The 19978-nt window shown below is 39.0% G+C and overlaps 3 protein-coding genes across 3 annotated transcripts; all 3 read right to left on the reverse strand.

Annotated features, from left to right (window-relative positions):
* Positions 1-64: 64 nt before the first annotated feature.
* Positions 65-4777, reverse strand: ccdc103 (coiled-coil domain containing 103). Its single transcript, XM_026917006.3, has 3 exons — positions 4347-4777; positions 1915-2044; positions 65-689 (listed from the first exon to the last, which is right to left on the reverse strand). The coding sequence occupies exons 1-3, from the start codon at positions 4487-4489 to the stop codon at positions 213-215; spliced, it is 750 nt and encodes a 249-aa protein (XP_026772807.3). The 5' UTR covers positions 4490-4777; the 3' UTR covers positions 65-212.
* A 2774-nt stretch (positions 4778-7551) lies between these two features.
* rpl23 (ribosomal protein L23) lies at positions 7552-13634 on the reverse strand. The gene is made up of 5 exons (XM_026916306.3): positions 13520-13634; positions 12711-12794; positions 11515-11643; positions 7940-8053; positions 7552-7678 (listed from the first exon to the last, which is right to left on the reverse strand). The coding sequence occupies exons 1-5, from the start codon at positions 13530-13532 to the stop codon at positions 7596-7598; spliced, it is 423 nt and encodes a 140-aa protein (XP_026772107.1). The 5' UTR covers positions 13533-13634; the 3' UTR covers positions 7552-7595.
* Positions 13635-15090: 1456 nt separating this feature from the next.
* On the reverse strand, positions 15091-18832 carry si:dkey-283b1.7 (von Willebrand factor C domain-containing protein 2-like). Its single transcript, XM_026916303.3, has 3 exons — positions 18241-18832; positions 17603-17732; positions 15091-15922 (listed from the first exon to the last, which is right to left on the reverse strand). The coding sequence occupies exons 1-3, from the start codon at positions 18775-18777 to the stop codon at positions 15672-15674; spliced, it is 918 nt and encodes a 305-aa protein (XP_026772104.3). The 5' UTR covers positions 18778-18832; the 3' UTR covers positions 15091-15671.
* Between the last annotated feature and the right edge of the window lie 1146 nt (positions 18833-19978).

Below are 19978 nucleotides of genomic sequence, written 5' to 3' on the forward strand. Positions count from 1 at the left end.
ATGTCTAGATAATAATCTCATAACAAAATGTAAATTCAGCTTATTTATTTATTTATTTGTTTATTTGTTTATTTATTTATTCACTCATTGCTGGCCATAAAAATTTTGCACATTTACTTTTGCTTGATTTGTTCCTTTCACCAAAAAACTCAGCAGGAACATAATGAACTTTTTTTAATTTTGAAAGTTTTTTCATTCAGGGAACTGACTGTCTATTTCACTCTTTCACAAACTCCATACTTTGCCATCAAAGCCCTGAGCTTCCCTGCTGCCTCAGTCCCATCATCCTGCGATGTGTTTTCCTCAGTCTCTGTAGCTCGTTCCTTCTGGCTCTCAGGAACATCGGCGAGGTTGGGATTTGTCTCCAGCAGGGTGTAGAACAGACGCTCACACGCTCCTCGCTCCTCTTCACTCAGCAGAGATACGCTGAGGCTGAAGCGGCCGGTCAGTGAGAGTCCCTCCAGCACTCCGAGCACCGCCGCCTCGTCCCGGGGTCTGAAACACTGACAGAGGACCATCAGGAACTCGCCCAGGAACCCGAAGCCCACCTCAGTGTGGAACATCTCCCTCAGGGTCTCTCCACCCAGCCTGAGCAGGAAAGCATACTTCTCCACCGAGCTGCCCTTGAACCTGCGCCAGTCTCGACCGAACTCTGACTCGCTGCGAGGCTGCGACTCACGCAGCACAGACTGCAACAATAAAAATATCTCACTTTATTTTCTCTCACCAAAAAACGCACTCAAATTGTATAGTCTATAATAGGTAAATACATTCATTTAACAATTTAATAATCTGAAAAAAAATGCAGTTGTAGTAATATTAATAATAATAGTTTTATCATGCACTATATATATATATATTCATTCTTCATAATAACATTTTTTTATTAATATGCATTATTTATATTAAGCATACGATATTAATATTTCACCATTTAAATCATAATTTAGCAGTTATATTTAATAAAGAAATTATTTAAATAAAAAAAAACACCATATACAACTACTACTACTATTAATAATAATAAAAAAAAAATAATAATAAAAACTAATAATAATAATAATTTTATTTGATTATCCAAAAGGTTTACATTGAAACATTGTTATATTGTTATATGTGTTGCTTATAGTTGTATTATATATTTATTGTTTATTATATTCTTCACAATAACATTTTATAACCTTTGTATTATTCATTAACCTTTATATAATAATATAATACATTTAATCAGACAGAAATAATTTCACCTAATAATTTGTACTTATTATTTTAAAATAATAAAACCATTAATGATAATAGTAGTAGTAGTAATAATAATAATAATAATAATATATTTTTTATTTGCTATTTAATAAATTTTAGCATTTTACAGTAAAATTTATATTCTTCATAACATTTTTATAACATTTATATTATTCCCTAATAAATAGAATCAGACTAGAATTTTGAACCTAATCATTTTTATTGTATTTTTAATGACAATCCAAATTAAATAAAAAAAAATAATAATAAATAAATAAGAATGTATTAATATAATAATTATTATGATTAGAGACACCCAGTATCAGTATCGGGGATCGGATATCGGAGAAAACATACGATATATCTGATCCTGTAACAAATGTTTAGATATAAAGAGACTTGACTGTTTTTTTTTTTTATTCGGACTGATTTTTATTAGATTTATATTTTATATTTTATACTTTATTATATTTATTATAACAATGTTTTCTGTGAATGAATTGAACTGTGAAGATGTTCAGAAAAAAACATAAAAAAAACATTTATAGCTCAGTGGGTTTTTTTAAGGAACAGTATCAGACTGGTATCGATATCGGGTGATACTCAAGGTTTCAGTATCGGAAAAGAAAAAGTCTCTGATTACGATAAATCTCATCATAATAAATGTGAGACCTGCAGTGAGTCAGTGATGGTGTGCGTCAGTTCTGTGTTTCTGGTACTGATTGGGTTCCAGGGCTGTTTCCGCGGTGTGTTTTTGTCCTTTTTATCTAAAGGCTTCAGGTGAGATGCCTGCACAATGTCCCTGAAACATAACAACACACGACAGTACATTTAATCAATAATCAGCGTTAAAGTCGAACGAGAAATTAGCCAAAATACACCCTGGCACCAACGCTTAGTGTCCAATCTCCTACGTTTGTGGTAGGACAATAGAGCCTAGCTCCATAACTGCTGTCTTTGTCTCCATCAGAAGTAAAACGTACTGCTTCCCACGCAAACGCTACAGCATCTGTAACGCTGCTGGCCCCGAGGCTAATTCTTCTGCCGTGGAAATCAGTGAAACCTCCTTCGTTTACACACTGGGTTAAAGAAACCCTCTCCATGATTCCACTAGAGCAGTTGAGGTATAATCAGAGATAGATATATTAAAACCCTGGGCCCCTTTATAGAATTTGTCAAAAGCATACCCCTCTTTTGATATCATCTTCTCTTACACACTTACATACAGTTGGGGTCATACGTTTACATCCGTCCTGGAGAATCTGCAAAGTGTTAATAATTTAAAAAAAAGTGTTAAAAAAAAAAAAGGGATCATAAAAGTCGCATTTTGTTTTTTAGTTAGTTCTGCCCTGAATACGCTACTATGTCCACAAGGCACAATAATAACCGTATTGACACAAATGAACCAGTTTAAAAGTTAACATACGCTCGATTCTTAATACTGTGTGTTATCTGGATGATCAGTGACTGTTTTTATGTTTTGTGATAGCTGTTCATGAGTCACTTGTTTGTCCTGAGCAGTTAAACTGTCCACTGTTCTTCAGAAAAATCCTCCAGGTCCTGCACATTCTCTGCTTTTCCACCATCTTCTGCATATTTGACTCCTTTCCAACAACCGATGCTGAGATCCATCTTTTCACACTGAGGACAACTGAGGGATTCGAACACGACTATTACAAAAGGTGCAAACATTCACTGATGCTCAAGAAGGAAACACGATACATTAAGAGCATTAAGGGGGTGTAAACTTTTGACTATTTTGTCTTCTGGGAAACATATAAATGTATTGTGTAGCTTCTGAAGAGCAGTATTAAAAGAAAAAAATAATAAACAAAATAATAATAATTTACACCAATCATCCTGTTCAGAAGTTTACACACACACACACACACGGCTCTTAATGTAGCCTTGGGATGGACGGGGTGGATGGGGGGCTATACACTGCTAATGCTCATTTTTGTTTTGTTCTGTAAACTGAAACCCTATAAATAAAGTGTTAAAAAAATAATCAGTGTTAATTGAAGACAATAGAGACTGAAGTCTTTAAACTAGACACTTAAAGGTGCATGAGGTAAGATTAGTCTTTATTTTTCAAGATTAGCTCTAATAGCTAAGTGGGCTTGTCGTTTTAATTATTTTTTTTTTTTTTGTGCTTGTAACTCCGTCCCCAGGATCTCTTTGTGCGTTCACACCATGTCGTAATTACGAGATTCCGACTTGTAAAAATCGGTCAAACTCGTAATTACAACTTGCAAACCAGGAATTTCCTTTGACTTGTACCATCTGACCGCTGGAACATCATACGGAAACGCTCAAAATGGCAGCAGCTTCAGCACTAAAATGTAGTTAAGTAGTTATCTCATAATACTGTCTTATAATAATTCGTATAATTAATTAATCTGAAACTAAACAAGATATACAATACAGTTTAATGTAGCTATTACTGTTACTATTATTTTATTATTGTTGTTGTTTGTTGAGGTTTGCAACTACACATTACCAATGCCTGCATTATTAATAAACATGTTACTGTTACCTGATGCGCTTCCAGTGTTCTTCAGTATTTAGTAATAATATAAAAATGTGATTTGATGACGCAATGATGTATTTTGCAGTTCTCAACATCATCATCTCACACGGATTCAATCTGGCGGATAGAAACGCACAATTCCGGCTCCATGGATGTGAAGCGCTGCGGCTGTCATCTAGTAATTACGGTAATTCCGACATGGCGTGAAAACAGCGTGTGTTGGTCCACAGAGTCTATAAAATGACTGACAGGAGGCGCATCCAACCACAAACAAGTATTCCGGACCGGAAGTCAGTTTTCCAAACGCGTTTTCTCAGAAACTTAATACACTTTTGCTAAGGCCATTGTTTAATCCATTGTTTTTCATCATGTTATAAATATCTTTCAGGTTATTTCTACAAATAAAGGATAAAAAAAATCTACTATTGCACCTTTAAGACTAAGAAAGAGTCACACAGGTAGCCACTGAGGCTTTAATTAGCACCAAATGTATATTTCTGTGCTTTATTTACAGCTAGTATTGGTGTAAGTAAATAAATATTATAATACAAATGAAGAGAAATGTCTCTGTTACCGGAACTCTTCATAAGTGGCGACTTTTTGGTGAATAGCGCGGAATTTAGCGTCGTTTTCTCTCTGGTACTTTTTATCCGCTTCCACAGCGCGCTTCAGCTCCTTCTCCAGCGCTGAGAAATCAATAATATCACCTTTCTCCATGTCCGAGTGCGTTTAATTCAGCTTTTTATTTCATTTACGCCAACCTGTGGCTAGTCAAGCAGCTGAAGTGTTACAGGTAAGCTAGCTTTTAGCCACGCGCTCGCGCTAGCCTATATAAACATACTGGTAACCATGGCAACACGCCGAGTCGCCATTTTGGATTAAACTATATTTGGACGTTTATTTATTTATTTATTTTTCATAGTTTAAAAAATGGATTTACTGTGACATTACTTGATTGTCGTACTGCTTCTGAACACAGAGTAATTAACACGCGATGCTGTAATGTTAGTGAATTTAAAAATTAAATATTATTCTGTTATTTTTTTAGAGTCTCGCGCACAGGGAGTAAATGGTGCATTGGCGCCCCCTACTGCTGGCATTAAACCTCTTATTCTTTTTCAGTCTTTACTGTATATTATTTATCATTTATATTGTTTATTTTATTACTGTATATTTTTATTATTTATTTTTTTTATTCCGTTTCTTTATTTACATTTTCATTGTCATTTCACGTTGAAGTAAATAATAAATTAGCCAGTTAAACATAAAAACGTTCATTTTTCAGTTTCAGAATTTAATTTTAAAAAACAGTTTAATTTGTATAGCACTTTTAACAACAGACTCTGTCATAAAGCAGCTTTACAGAAATCCAGATATAGATTTTAATCCCTGATGAGCAAACCAAACATGACAGCGGTGAGGAAAAACTCCCTGACACGAAAAGAGGAAGAAACCTCGAGAGGAAGCTGCCCTTTTCTGGGTGAAATCAGATTATAAATCATAAAGACAAACAGTACAGAGTGTGGTTAAAGGATGTTCAGTATGATATGTTCAGATTCAGAGTCCTGGGATGAGCAACAGGACCGTCATTATGTTTACAGCACCAGTATACAGCTGAGATTAAACACTGAAACAAGGCAGAGACTTGGGCACAAATTGTTACTGGGAAATCATTAGAGTAGCCATGTGGGACTCCTTGGTGGAAGGAGTCTCCAGTGTCAGCACTGTGTAACAGTCAGAGGTCAAGCTGTAACTTGAGCTGTTTATATCTGAGAATAGGATCTAACTTGTCCTCCACAACATTACACATTAATAGTATGATGTGCCATTGATTAATTAAAATTAAATAATTAAAAATTATTAGAGTTGAAAAATTGCTGTGGTATAAGAGGAATAAAACATTTATTACACTAATATCAGTGCGACACAAACAACAGCCCAGTCATGGAATCACCTCAAACACTCTGGATCTAAATCCAGGATACTATTGAACCATCCTTTAGGACTTTCCATTTCCTCTCCCTCAGCAGTAATGTTTTCCTCTCTATCCCTCTCTCCTCTGGTTATTGTGCGTAACACTGGGTGGAGATAATGGCGTCTAAAGCAGCTCGTCAGCGTTTGAGCTCTTTATTCCAGCAGCACTGAAGCAGTTTGGTGATAAAGGTTTTGTTCAAGGACACAGCAGCTGAAAGACGGACATGATGAAAGCAGCATCGCTTCTGAATTGGATTAAAATCTGCATGCACGAGGATTCAAATGGATTGTGTGTGAAAGGCTCAGGAAGTGCAAAGCGACTGTTTCTGATGACTCGGGACACGACAGCGGCGTGTTGAGGACGGCTTTGCTGCGTTTTGCGTGGGAATGTCAATGAAATTAAAAATGGACATTTTCAACTTTTTTTCTTACAGATTAATTCAGTTTTATATTAAAGTTAATTTCACTCACTGTTTATGGAATACAAATTATTTCGAAATCAAATCAATAGGAAAGTGTAGAACTATTCTTCTCACAGCTTTGAGCCATTTAGATCAGTTCAAATGACTCGACTCTTATACTGATTCATATTTTTTAATTCTTTACATAATTTAAATACCAGAAATATAATTTGAAGTGACTTCAAGGCTATTACAAAAAGCTTGTATGGCCAAATATTGAGCATAACAGTTTCCTTTCTTATAAAATACCACAATCTGTGTGCTAATCAGGTCACTTATAAACTGTGGCTAATATAAATGCTTAATATTGGTGTCAGTACCAAACAACGTTTCTGATGTCATTAATAATGACATGTTTATCTTCATCGTGTCACTTTAAGCCAGGAGCTCCCAAACTTTTTGGACAAACGACACCAAATGGATAGCGTGAATCTGACCACACTGCATTTTTTTGTTCCAGATTTATAATATATTACTTTTAAATCCATATTCAAGACGTTTTAGTACATTTTCATGTCCATTTCTTGACTCAGCCCCACCAAGTCAGTCACTGCAAAAGTTTTAAGAGCTAAAATAGCATGTACTCTTAATTTAAAGGTGCATTAGGTCAGATTTCTCTAAATTTGTCAGGCTTAGGTCTCTATTGGTTAAGCAGGTGGAGCTGAATAAGATTTGAATGATTTTTTTTTTTACTCTTTGAGCCCACCCACATTTCATGAACATCACTTTAATGCGCACTATTTAACACTGTAATGATTTATGAGAACGGCCACAAGTGCAGTCGCTCTCCTTTTTTCTTCACAAGCTCCAAGCTGCGATATTAGCAGGGTGCTGAGTGAAGGGGTCTGAGGGAGTGTCTATAATATGACTGACAGGATAGTCATGTAAACACAAACATGAATTCTGGACCATAACGCAGTTTTCCAAAGGAGTTTTCTCAGCCTTTTCTCCATACTTTTCTCCTGAGGTCACAGCTTAAATCATTTATCACCACGTTCTATGTATTTTTCCAGATTATTCATATTATAATAATAAAGAAATAAAATATATTTTATATAATTTGGGAAAAAAAAAAAAAAAAAAAAATCAACTACAGCACCTTTAAATATGGCTTATTTGAACGTGACAAGTAACATTTCAAATTAGTAGCATAAAATCTTCAAAATCAGTCTTTATGTTTAGAGTGATATTTGTAATATTAATTAGTAAAATAAATGAAGTAAGTAAATCTGGAAACCCCACAACCCCTAGTTTGGGAATCTCAGCTTTAAAAGCATGCATGTGTATAAACTGAAATCTGATCTTTAGCAGTTTATCACACTAATAAACAGACAGACACATTGATGGACTTTCAATATTTTATTGAAAATAAATCAAGCCGAGTGAGCTCAGGCGATGCTCCCGGCGTTTGAAGCAATCCTGGGCCACAGATCTGCACACTCCTTGGCTACGGGTCCCGTGATGGCTGAACCTAAAAAACAAAACAAGACAGCAAAACGTCAAAGACAGCCGCAATTTATCTTACACTCTGAAGTCATAAATTATAATTAACCTCAGGATAAGTGTTTTTGTTCCATCGCGGATTGAGATTGAACAGTACGGCGTGATAAACTGCCATCTCACCCAAGAGCAATGGGCTTCACTATTTCCTTCCACGACAACTCACTCAGCCACTGCGCAGACGAAGCAAGTGCTTTAAGAAGGACGTCTGTGTGTTTTATAACGAACTCACCTTTCATTTCCCCTTTGTTATTCACTATGACCCCTGCGTTGTCTTCGAAATACAGGAACACGCCGTCTTTTCGCCGGTACGACTTCCGCTGTCGTATCACCACCGCCGGATGCACTGCAATGCAAAGGGACACGAGTGAACGCTAAGCATCGTGTCTACATCACAAATCCTGCATTTCAGCTTCGAAATTAAATTCCAGTTTAATATATTTAAGCATTATTTGTCGTTTTCATAGATTACACAAGACGTGTCCATCATTAAATCAGGGCAGAGGTGATCGGGTACAACACGTAAAGATATTTCGCTGTATAAATGAGCATTTGAGTTTAGAGGAAAGTGTTTATTCGCTAGGAATCCATTAGTTTTATTTCTTTATTACAGTAATCAATGGAACCTGTAAAAACTTAACACACAGATGAAGCTTGTTAAGTTTAAAACCCTAATAAAGATCAGTTAAGGTAAAAGGTACAACAGTGAGAAGCCGGTTATTTTTATTATTACAGATGACTGCCTGATCTTCCTAACTAACTAGTAACAGAGACTGGATGCGTAAAAGAGCGAAGTAAACGTGTTCCATCACGGATTGAGACTGTACAGTACAGAATGCATCGCTGCCATCTCACCCAAGAGCAATGGGGTTCGCTATTTCCTTCCACGACAACTCGCTCAGCCACTGAGCAGACGGAGCAAGTGCTTTAAGAAGGAGTTAAGACAATTCCAGGACACAGGAATTATTTAAACAGTGCAATAAGTTCTTGAGGAATTGAACAAAAATTTATCCTGTGACTCTGAACCTAAATTCAACTCTAATAAACAACTGCAGAATAGAGAGAAAGAAAAAAACTGTAATGTAATTATTATAATCTCCAGATTCATACTATAACATGTTAAAATGTCAATGATCCTGTGAAATTCTCAATTAAAGACATAAATATGAACTTCTTATGCTCTAATCCATCAACACACCCACAGAGAGTTTTTAAAGATTGCACCCACCAGATGGTCACAAAACATGCACAAGTTCCCTTCCCCTGGTCCTGCAGAACCACAGGTTCCTACCCCTAGTCCTAGAGATCCTGCATTTCAGCTTCGAAATTAAATTCCAGTATAATATTTTTAAGCATTATTTGTCGATTACACAAGACGTGTCTATCATTAAATCAGGGCTGTATAAATGAGCATTTGAGTTTAGAGGAAAGTGTTTATTTGCTAGAAATCCATTAGTTTTATTTCTTTATTACAGTAATCAGTGGAACCTGTAAAAACTATTAACACAGATGAAGCTTGTTAAGTTTAAAACCCTAATAAAGATCAGTTAATGTAAAATGTACAACAGTGAGAAGCCGGTTATTTTTATTATTTCAGATGACTGCCTGATCTTCCTAACTAACAACCTTTTATCATCACACAAACAGGAAACTGAATCCAAAGCCAAACTAAAACTAAACTTCTGCAGATCTGTTTATTTATTACTATAATGATGCGTCACCTAAATGATTTAAACTTTACAATCTTAAAAAAATATATATCTCTTAATTTACATGTACATTAAAAGCACACAGACTCAACCAGAGCTACATTATAATCAATATCGTGATAAATTACTGCACATTGCACTTTTCTGAAATATTACCGATATGGGGATTTTTTTTTTTTTTAAACAATTACAAACTTTGGAAGCAGCCAAGTGCACTCAATTGTTAAAATTGTATACAAAATTTTCTTCCTGTACACATTACAAGTTTGCTCACTACTGATTTGCTGGCATTTTGTTAGCAAACATATATTGTGCTACATATTGTGTATTGTAGAAATGTCATAGTGTTGAGAGTTGCCTTTAACACCCTCCTCCATGATCACGGTGATAAAAGCAAAATGTCTGCGAGTCCTGTTCGAGTGCTCCAGTCAAGTCACAATCTGAGGATTAAATCATCTCAGTTGTGCTTTGAACCAGACTTATGCTCTCATCGCAAAGAAAAAAAAAAAACATCATTCACTAATTTTTAAAAGATCGAATGCTTTTGATCATATAGAAGTGTTCATTTTAACAGCTAATTTGGAATTAATTTTATGACAAGAAAAAAAAAATCCACTTTCATTTGACATTCTTATTTGTTGAAATAAAAAAATTAGTACATTCCCCCCATGCTGCACATTACAAATTAAGTTTAGTTTCAGTCATAGTTTAAAAAAAAAAAAAAAAAAAAGATAGAAATTTCATTCAGTCGATTGATTATACCAGCTTCATCATGCACACGCCTCTTCTGCTAATGCGTTAGTGGATTATCAATACTGTCATGTTGATAAATCAAGTGGAATGGAATGAATTTGCAGCAAATGCAATTGTAAATACACTAATATAGAGTGTCTAACACAAAAAAAGAAATTTTAAATGGTATTCTGCACTATAACCTTTTCCGCAAGAGGGCTGAAAAGGTTCACCCTGAGATCACACCAGCATCATCAAAGATTTTCATCATGTACGACGACGAGAGCCTGCGAATTCCGAAGACGACAGCAGACGAAGTGACCGTTAAGGATTTCGTGCAGAAACGATGTTAGTCTGACGACGTAACTGAGGCATAAAACATGCGCTGTGCAGAGGCGTCGCTCGCCGTGTTGTGTACCTGTCCGCTGGGAGAACTGTGTGGACAAATGCGATTCGCGACCTAGCTAATGACTGGACGCTAAAAAGACGTGCCCACGCCGATTCATTCCAAGATGGCTGCCCTCGAAGAGCGAAACTGCAGAGAGTACGGTGGTTTTGTCCGTCACACAGACGTCTTCGTGTTAAGCGTGCTCGTTTGCTGGTGAGAAGTGGGCGGGGCTAGTGACAAAGCTGAGCAAAGTTTAGCTTTATAAAAATGAGAAGCAAATTGATTTGGTGATGAAGCGGGCAACAATGACGAAAATATTGTATCACGATGTTTAGGCATTTGTGTGATACATGATATGAATCGCAAAATAGCAGTGCTGGGTTTAAAAATAAAAAAAATGCTTGGTACTGTATTTACTAAAAAAAAAAAAAAAATTCCTTCTATATTTTATATAGGAAATTTAAAAATATTTAACACTGGAAAGAACAAAATGTTCTAAAAATCTGGAAAAAAAACAATTAAACATGTTATTTTAAAGGTGCATTAGATAAGAATAGTAAACTTCTAATAGTCACCTTGAAATTATTAAAAATAATGTAGTATTAAAATCACAGTGTGTTTCAGAAAAGCAATACCATGACAATTTATCAGGATATTGATGTATCGTGCAGCTCTATGTGGTGGTTACGGGTAAAGTTTCTTCCCCGTGAATGTCACATTTTCCATCTTTTCTAGTTCCACATATTCGTTCCTACTCACAGATCCTGAGCTGATCGATGAAATTTGCTCTGCTGCTGTGAGCTTGATGCAGAATCTTATTTTCAGCGAGACATTAATGCTAATAGTGCAACCATGGCAACCAACAGTAAGTTAAAGCTAAGACCAGCGTTAAAGCGGCCGAGGCGTTAAAGCGATGCTGCCGGTGTGAGCTCTTCTTTAATAATCTGTAAAATGTGTAAGAAATCCGATGAGACGTACCCTTCTTCCTGAGCTCTGGCTTGCCTTTCTTCACGGTGGCCATGACCATGTCACCCACACCTGCGGCAGGAAGCCTGTTCAGACGGCCCTTGATGCCTTTGACGGAGATGATGTACAGGTTCTTGGCACCTGGCAAGGAAAGAAAACGGACACAGATCAGTCACTGGTGTTACAGACCAGATTCATGAGGAGACTGGATGCGTAAAAGAGCGAAGTAAACGTGTTCCATCACGGATTGAGACTGTACAGTACAGAATGCATCGCTGCCATCTCACCCAAGAGCAATGGGGTTCGCTATTTCCTTCCACGACAACTCGCTCAGCCACTGAGCAGACAGAGCAAGTGCTTTAAGAAGGAGTTAAGACAATTCCAGGACACAGGAATTATTTAAACAGTGCAATAAGTTCTTGAGGAATTGAACAAAAATGTATCCTGTGACTCTGAACCTAAATTCAACTCTAATAAACAACTGCAGAATAGAGAGAAAGAAAAAAACTGTAATGTAATTATTATAATCTCCAGATTCATACTATAACATGTTAAAATGTCAATAATGATCCTGTGAAATTCTCAATTAAAGACATAAATATGAACTTCTTATGCTCTAATCCATCAACACACCCACAGTTTTTAAAAGATTGCACAAGATGGTCACAAAACGTGCACAAGTTCCCTTCCCCTGGTCCTGGAGGACCACAGGTTCCTACCCCTAGTCCTAGAGAACTCCAGATTACCCACCCCTAATTCTGGAAATCCTCAGATACCCCAATCTTGGTCCTGGAGAACCACAAGTTCCTACTCCTAGTCCTAGAGAACTCCAGATAACGCACCCCCCTAATCCTGCACATTTTAGTATTTTCCTGCTCCAACACACCTACATCAGCTCAGGAGATGCTGTGAACTGGCTGATCAAATAATTAAATAATTTGTGTGAGGAGCATAAAAACACTAAAATGTGCAGCACCTGCATTGGGAACCTCCGAGTTACAGCCTTGAGGTGCATCACACCACCACGATACAGAAGTAAAGGGTAGGATGACTAGCAGTCCGGACGCTATCTGCTCGTCATGGGGTGCTCATTCACCCATCCCCGCCATCACTACTAAAAAGGAAACGACTGCAAAAGTGAATGAATATTTTGACTGTAAGATAAAGATCATTATTTTCCCCTCCAGTGAGAAGTCAGGTTGCGTTACCTGTGTTGTCGGCGCAGTTGATGACCGCTCCCACCGGGAGACCCAGCGAGATGCGGAACTTGGCTCCAGAAGAACCACCACGTCCTGAAAGAGACAAACACCTTCATGCACGATTCCCAAATAATGATATGTGAAATGATCACATCAGAGTCAGTCCACAAAGCAACAGGTCCATATGGAACCCCCAACACACACACACCTAATAACACAGTGTTTATGCACATCTACCTGTCATCAACTATTATACCATTAGAGGATCATTATGGTACACATTTATCCTAAACAAGCTCACTGACTCTCCTCCTATCTGACATGAACCTCTTTATAACCACTAGTGACTATTTCAGTCAGAAAAAAACTTTAAAAAAAACAATATTTCCCCCTAAAGCTGACATTAACCTTAATGGTGCTGCTGAATTATGGCTCGACTCTGTAGCTGGCTTTGGACATGCTAGCTACTGCGCGCACAGCTAGCAAGCTAATCTCCTCTACATTACTACAATTTCTCCCATTTTCGACTAATTTTATTTTTTTTAAATTTATTTAAATAAGACAATCTAAGTCATTATGTCAACTGCGTGCTTTGGGTTAAAACTCCTCGCGGCTCCTCGTGAAGAAACCGGAGCAAACCGCCTCCATTAGCAACCCATCTGTATCGCTGTTTTTTATTAACAAATAAAACTCTTTTTCAATCAATATCCACCAAAACACAAACTATAATATGTTCTATAACAATAACGACTCCAAAGAACAGGTTTAAAAGCGTCCATCTGTAAGGATTAACGCAGATTTCAGTGTTAGAATTTTACCTCTCTTAGACATTGCTGCCGGAAGGGTAAGAGGAAGAAGGGAGAAAGGAACGCTGGGAAATAACGTCGCGCGCACCACAGAAATCGACACTTCCGGTTTAGCACCCTCGTTCTAAGGACCCTTTGTGTAGCCGTCGCATTCGCCTGATTAAAAATCATACAACCTTATCTATCATCTACGAATAAAGTATTAATATTAATAATTCAAAGTGCAGTTTTCACTAATCTGCACTGCATGAAGGGCCAGATGATTACATGCAATTTAAAAGCTTAAAATTAAAATAAAAACGGCTTTACACTACATATAAAAACCACATAGGCATAAATGCTTTGCTAGCAATGAGAGGAGGAGAATAATAAACAATTATTAACAAATTATTATTAAACAAATAATAAAAAATTCCCAGAATATGGATTAATTCATACAACTAGTTTTCTATCATTCTAAGTTGTCATTATTAGCATTTTTGTTCGAGTTATTCCTTTAGTTATTTACTGTACTAGCTAAATAGCATGTTAAATTACTCAGGCACTTCTTGTAACTATGGCAACCTATGCAGCGTTCAAGTGTATGGCGATGTACTGTGTCATGTTTAGTATGTTGTTTAGTGTAGTTGTTTAGTATAGTAGTATACTAAAGTATATTTTCATCTTTATTCTTAAAACTATGGAGCTTGAAAGCTATGAATATGAATTTGAATTTCATATATTTGAAGCTCTAGATAGAACCACTTCACTGTTGTGGAATTGCAAACTACAAGATGTTATTCATTTTAATTTATACTTCTGCTGTACTATACTTCTGAGTCACTAGATTGACCCTGAATGCTAACATTGCTAATAATAAAGAGTATTAATTTGCAATGAGTAAGGTTATACTAATAACACCTTATTAATCAATGACTATTCTGTCATTCATTGTTGGCCATTGTTGGTTAGTATTCAGTCATTTTCACTATTTCCTTGACATGTTTTAGCTAAATTAAAAATGACTAATTAAATCTTTGTCCAGTAGAATCATACATAAAATTACATTTATGCTGGAGAAGAAGATAAGAAGATAAATAGTGAAGTTAGACAGTAGGTTCGTCTCTTTTCAGCTGAGTGGGGACCTTACTATGAATTTTATGATTCCGCTGATGTTACAGTGTTTAATCTGTGAGGACAAAACGTCAAAATATTTACAACATACAAATTTATCCCCTGTCAGTCCCTGCGAAGAAGACAGCACTTTTCAGGTGTAAGAAGGAGCATGGAGACTCTCTTCACTCGATTTCGCATTAGATCAAATTAAACTAAAATAGCTATGATTTTTTTCTGAGGTAGAGGTGACCTGCACTACAAGAGTCTGTAGTGAACATTTTACTCAAGACTTCTACAAATATTAGACTAGCACAGGATTTGCCAGCGGTCTGAAGCTAAAAAAAAAAAAAAAAAGGAATGACTTTTCCAATATTAGATCCATATTAAAAGCAATTTAATAAACTTCATACAGTTTGACTATTCAATAAAGTTAGCTAGCTATATGTACTGTTGTTCTGGGTCTATGAGACAGAGAAAAGGTCAAAAGGTTGAGTAATAAAGTGTTATTTTTATTTATACTTTTTAGTAAATGAACTTCCAATTTATCAAATGTAAGGGGCTTTTCGTAATGTAGGATACGTTTCTCTCTCACACAGTACAACGACTTTCCAGTGTCCACATGTTCTTCACTATAGTTGCTAACCTTTTAATTGTAAAGTGGGCGGGGCTAATCTTCACCTACACCAGTCACTTGAGCAGTCACTTCGAGTCTGACAGACCTAGTGAGTGAAAGCTAACTAGCGAGTGAAAGCTAACTAGCGAGTGAAGAGTATATTAGGTCACACACTTGGACATGTCTCACATGAATCTGATCAGTGGGTTCATCTGGCATTCATCTGACTTTTATGACATATTTTATTTCAACTTTTCTGGATGTTTGGATTCATGAAAACATTTTTAGCATGTCACACCATGTTTCCTGGGAGTGTAAATGTAAGACGTATCCCAGAATGCAGTGAGTGAAGTGTTTTAGCCTGGATGTCTTGGGTCTGGAGGGGGTGGAAGAGGTCAGCACTGGCACTCAGTACTGCGCAGGTTGTGTTTCTTCAGGCTGTGGATTCTCAAGCCATCATGGGATAGCATCCAACCTGGGCAAGCGCTCTCTCTCTCTCTGCCTCTCTCTCTCCCTCTCTCTCTCCATCTCCTGCTCCTCCATCTGCTTGAACACGTCTTCGTCTGGCTGCTGGCGCTGTTCACACGTGGCGTGAGGGTGCGTTTGCCAGGTTCCGTCTTTGTAGGTACAGAAACAGACAGTCCATTCGTCCACCTCCACTCGCTCTCCAGCCGGAATGATGCGATTCCCCGCAAAGCAGTTTGGACCTTCGAGGAACAGACACGAACATGCTGTTAAATGAAAAGGACGACAAAATGTGCTGCTCCCCAGCAGACATCTGGAGCATTCAGCCAAAATATGTGTACCAGAGTTTACTGTAACTGAGGATGATGCATTTATAAATGCACAGTTAGACACACATCTGTTTATAAAGTGTAGAAATCTGCATTTCTCTGCTGCTATGTCATCGAAGGCTGCTACTTATAATCGAGAGATGCAGAGCAAAAGCACTGACACTGGAGACTCCTTCCAGAAATGTTAAACAAATGTCTTCTTAGAGAAAATTTCGCCACGTCAATGATTAAAAATGTTTTTAAATCCATTTATTTGGAGTGTCCACTGTACAAGTCCCTGTATAAGTTGTTACTATAGAAAGGATAATGTATCAGAATGAGTGCATTAATATAAACCTGTGATTTGCAGCTGCACTACAGTCAGAACTGCTGTTCTAGAAAATCAATCAACAGCTTCTGACCAATCAGAATCCAGAATTCTGCAGCACGCTGTGGTATAAATGTGAAGAGCCTGGAGAAAAGGCGAGCAGTTCTGATTTCACTTATCAGAGTTCACTGTAAAAACACACACACACACACACACACACACACACAATCTGTTCCTCTCGTGCCTTCTGTTGTCATCGCTGCTGCCCCGTCGGCCCTCTGCTCTCCCAGCAGGCCGTGCTCCAGTTTCTATTTCCGGAGAGGAAGGCTGCTAGTGAGCGGTTCATTGAACGGCAACGTTGCATCACCGTTTTTCCACTGCGACATTCAGCGTGTAAACAACAATCACAGCGCCGAACACATCAATGAGTCCCGAATGACAAGAGAGAGTCACAGAGGAAGGTGACAGAGAAAGAGGAGGCTGACAGAGAGACAGACGGACAGAGAGACAGATGGATAGAGAGACAGGTACACAAGCTCAAAGAGAGACAGACGGGTAGAGAGACAGACAGATACACAGGCTTACAGAGAGGCAGACGGACAGACAGACAGATACACAGGCTCACAGAGAGACAGATAGACAGAGACAGATGGACAGAGAGACAGATGGACAAAGAGAAAGATACACAGGCTCGCAGAGAGACAGACAGACAGATACACAGACTCACAGAGAGACAGAAGGACAGAGAGACAAATGGACAGAGAGAAAGATACAAAGGCTCACAGAAGACAGACAGACAGATACACAGGCTCACAGAGAGACAGGCAGACTAACAGAGAGAAAGACAGACAGAAAGACAGACAAACTGCTGGACTGACAGAGAAATAGAGACAGATAGAGAGAGACAGAGAAACCAAGACAGAAAGAAAGACATTGAGACAGACTGATAAACAGAAAGACAGAGAGGGAACCCAGAGACAGAAAGGCAGACAGCAAAACAGACAGACAAACAGACAGACAGAAAGACTGTGAAACAGAGACAGACTGAGTGACTGAGAGACAGACTGAGTGACTGAGAGACAGACTGAGAGACAGACAAGTGACTGACCTCAAATGACTTCCTTTAATGCAGCTTGCTACATCAGGATTATTAATGGGTGGGTGTGTGTTTGTATGCACGTGCATGTGTGCATGCGTGTGTATGTGTGCATGCATGTGTTTGTGTGCGTACATGTGCGCATGTATGCGTATGTGTGTATGCGGGTGTGTGTGTGTGTATTTCTCACCGCTCTTACACACAGGGCAGCAGTGCTTGGGTTCGTATACAGGGTTTACACAGTGCAGAGCCGGACAGTCCGATATACTGCAGTACACTTCACCACTGGCCTCACAGCGACACCGCTCACACCGAGATATCTACTCCACACACACACACACACACACACACACACACATGGGCAAGAAACACTTTCACTAAACAGTTGAATTGACATGTACACACTGTTCCATTTCTGTCCAATGGAGTTGATCAGCTAACATTATCCAGGCTCTGCCAGTTTAGCATTGTGTTAACTGCATGCCTAAATCATCACACACTCACTACAACAGTTACTCTTGTGATTTTTAATCTCTTAATTGTATAACATCAAAAAATATATTAATTTATTAAAAATTACTATAAAAGAAATAAAGTTCTTAAAAGATGTTGTATATGTTTTTAATGTTGTATAATTTAATGCTGTATAATTTTTAATGTTGTATTTTTTTCAGTGTTGTATAATTTAATGTTGTATAAATTTTAATGTTGTATAATTTTTAATGTTGTATAATTTTTAATGTTGTATAATTTTAATGTTGTTTATTTTTTTAGATGTTGTATAATTTTAATGATTGTTTCTGAATGCTGCTGCTGAATGGCGCTCACCCTGAACTCCTCGAACAGCCGGTATGTTTTGCCTCCGTACACACACACCTTGCTGATGGCCTCACACACCGGACAGCAGGACTTGTACTTGATGCGCGTGCAGCGCGGGTGTATGCGCGGGCACTTGGGCCGCACGCACACCGGTCCGTCCTCCGTGCAGGTGCACGGGCACGCGGCGCGCCCCGGGTAATAAACCTCGCCGATGTTATACACGAAGCCGTGATCGTCGATGCACCATTTGCCCCGGTAATCCCCGAACTCGTACTCCAGGTCGGATTTGGAGGAGGAGGAGAACTCGGAGGCGGTGCAGCGGAGAAAAGCGCACAGGAGCGCGAGCGACAGACACAGCGCGAGAGAGCGCATGGTTTCACCACTCACACTCACTGACCGGCCGCTCCGCACGCGCGCTTCCCGAGCACAGGGGCGCGAGGGGTGTGTGTGTGTGCGTGTGTGTGTGTGTGAGTGTGTGTGTGTGTGTTCTCTCCATGTGACCACATGCGCAGCGCAGGAAACTGTAAACTCTGTTTTTCCCCTCATCTAATATTTGAAGAAGTTTTCCACTACTGTAAAACACTATCTATCTATCTATCTATCTATCTATCTATCTATCTATCTATCTATCTGTCTATCTATCTCTCTATCTGTCTGTCTGTCTGTCTGTCTGTCTTCTTTAAACTGAATTCATTATTATTATTAATATTATTATTATTATTATTATTTACTACTTTTACGTTTACTACTTACGTATTTTACTTATTTCTTCCAGAAATGACAGAAATCAGAGCTCGTGTGAATATACAGAATGACTACAGACCTGACATCACACTTGATGAAGTCCCTCATAAGGCTTGTCTTAGCTCACCTCAGGACATGCCTCAGGACACGCCTCAGGACACAAGTCAGGACACGCCTCAGGACACGTCTCAGGACACGTCTCAGGACACGTCTCAGGACACTCCTCAGGACACACCTCAGGACACGCCTCAGGACACAAGTCAGGACACGCCTCAGGACACTCCTCAGGACACGTCTCAGGACACGCCTCAGGACACAAGTCAGGACACGTCTCAGGACACGCCTCAGAACACATCTCAGGACACGCCTCAGGACACGCCTCAGGACACGCCTCAGGACACGCCTCAGAACACATCTCAGGACACGCCTCAGGACACGCCTCAGAACACATCTCAGGACACGCCTCAGGACACGCCTCAGAACACATCTCAGGACATGCCTCAGGACACGCCTCAGAACACATCTCAGGACATGCCTCAGGACACACCTCAGGACACGCCTCAGGACACGCCTCAGGACACTCCTCAGGACACGCCTCAGGACACAAGTCAGGACACGCCTCAGGACACTCCTCAGGACACGCCTCAGGACACGCCTCAAGACACAAGTCAGGACACAAGTCAGGACACGCCTCAGGACACAAGTCAGGACACGCCTCAGGACACTCCTCAGGACACAAGTCAGGACACGCCTCAGGACACATCTTAGGACACGCCTCAGGACACGCTTCAGGACACGCCACAGGACACAAGTCAGGACACGCCTCAGGACACGCCTCGGGACACAAGTCAGGACACGCCTCAGGACACGCCTCAGGACACGTCTCAGGACACGCCTCAGGGCACAGGTCAGGACACGTCTCAGGACACGCCTCAGGACACAAGTCAGGACACGTCTCAGGACACGCCTCAGGACACGACTCAGGACACGTCTCAGGACACGC

Source organism: Pangasianodon hypophthalmus, chromosome 13, assembly GCF_027358585.1.
Source record: "Pangasianodon hypophthalmus isolate fPanHyp1 chromosome 13, fPanHyp1.pri, whole genome shotgun sequence".
NCBI lineage: Eukaryota > Metazoa > Chordata > Actinopteri > Siluriformes > Pangasiidae > Pangasianodon > Pangasianodon hypophthalmus.

Coding starts and splice junctions, on each gene's coding strand:
- rpl23 (XM_026916306.3), bottom strand. Junction 11,644..12,710: donor CAACTGCGCCGACAACACAG/GTAACGCAACCT, acceptor TTTCCTTGCCAG/GTGCCAAGAACCTGTACATC. Junction 7,679..7,939: donor TAACAAAGGGGAAATGAAAG/GTGAGTTCGTTA, acceptor TTTGTTTTTTAG/GTTCAGCCATCACGGGACCC.
- si:dkey-283b1.7 (XM_026916303.3), bottom strand. CDS start 18,777: ATGAGGGGAAAAACAGAGTTTACAGTTTCCTGCGCTGCGCATGTGGTC. Junction 17,733..18,240: donor GGCTGTTCGAGGAGTTCAGG/GTGAGCGCCATT, acceptor TGTGTGGAGTAG/ATATCTCGGTGTGAGCGGTG. Junction 15,923..17,602: donor CTGCCCTGTGTGTAAGAGCG/GTGAGAAATACA, acceptor TGTTCCTCGAAG/GTCCAAACTGCTTTGCGGGG.
- ccdc103 (XM_026917006.3), bottom strand. CDS start 4,489: ATGGAGAAAGGTGATATTATTGATTTCTCAGCGCTGGAGAAGGAGCTG. Junction 2,045..4,346: donor GCCACTTATGAAGAGTTCCG/GTAACAGAGACA, acceptor GTTATGTTTCAG/GGACATTGTGCAGGCATCTC. Junction 690..1,914: donor CCATCACTGACTCACTGCAG/GTCTCACATTTA, acceptor TTATTGTTGCAG/TCTGTGCTGCGTGAGTCGCA.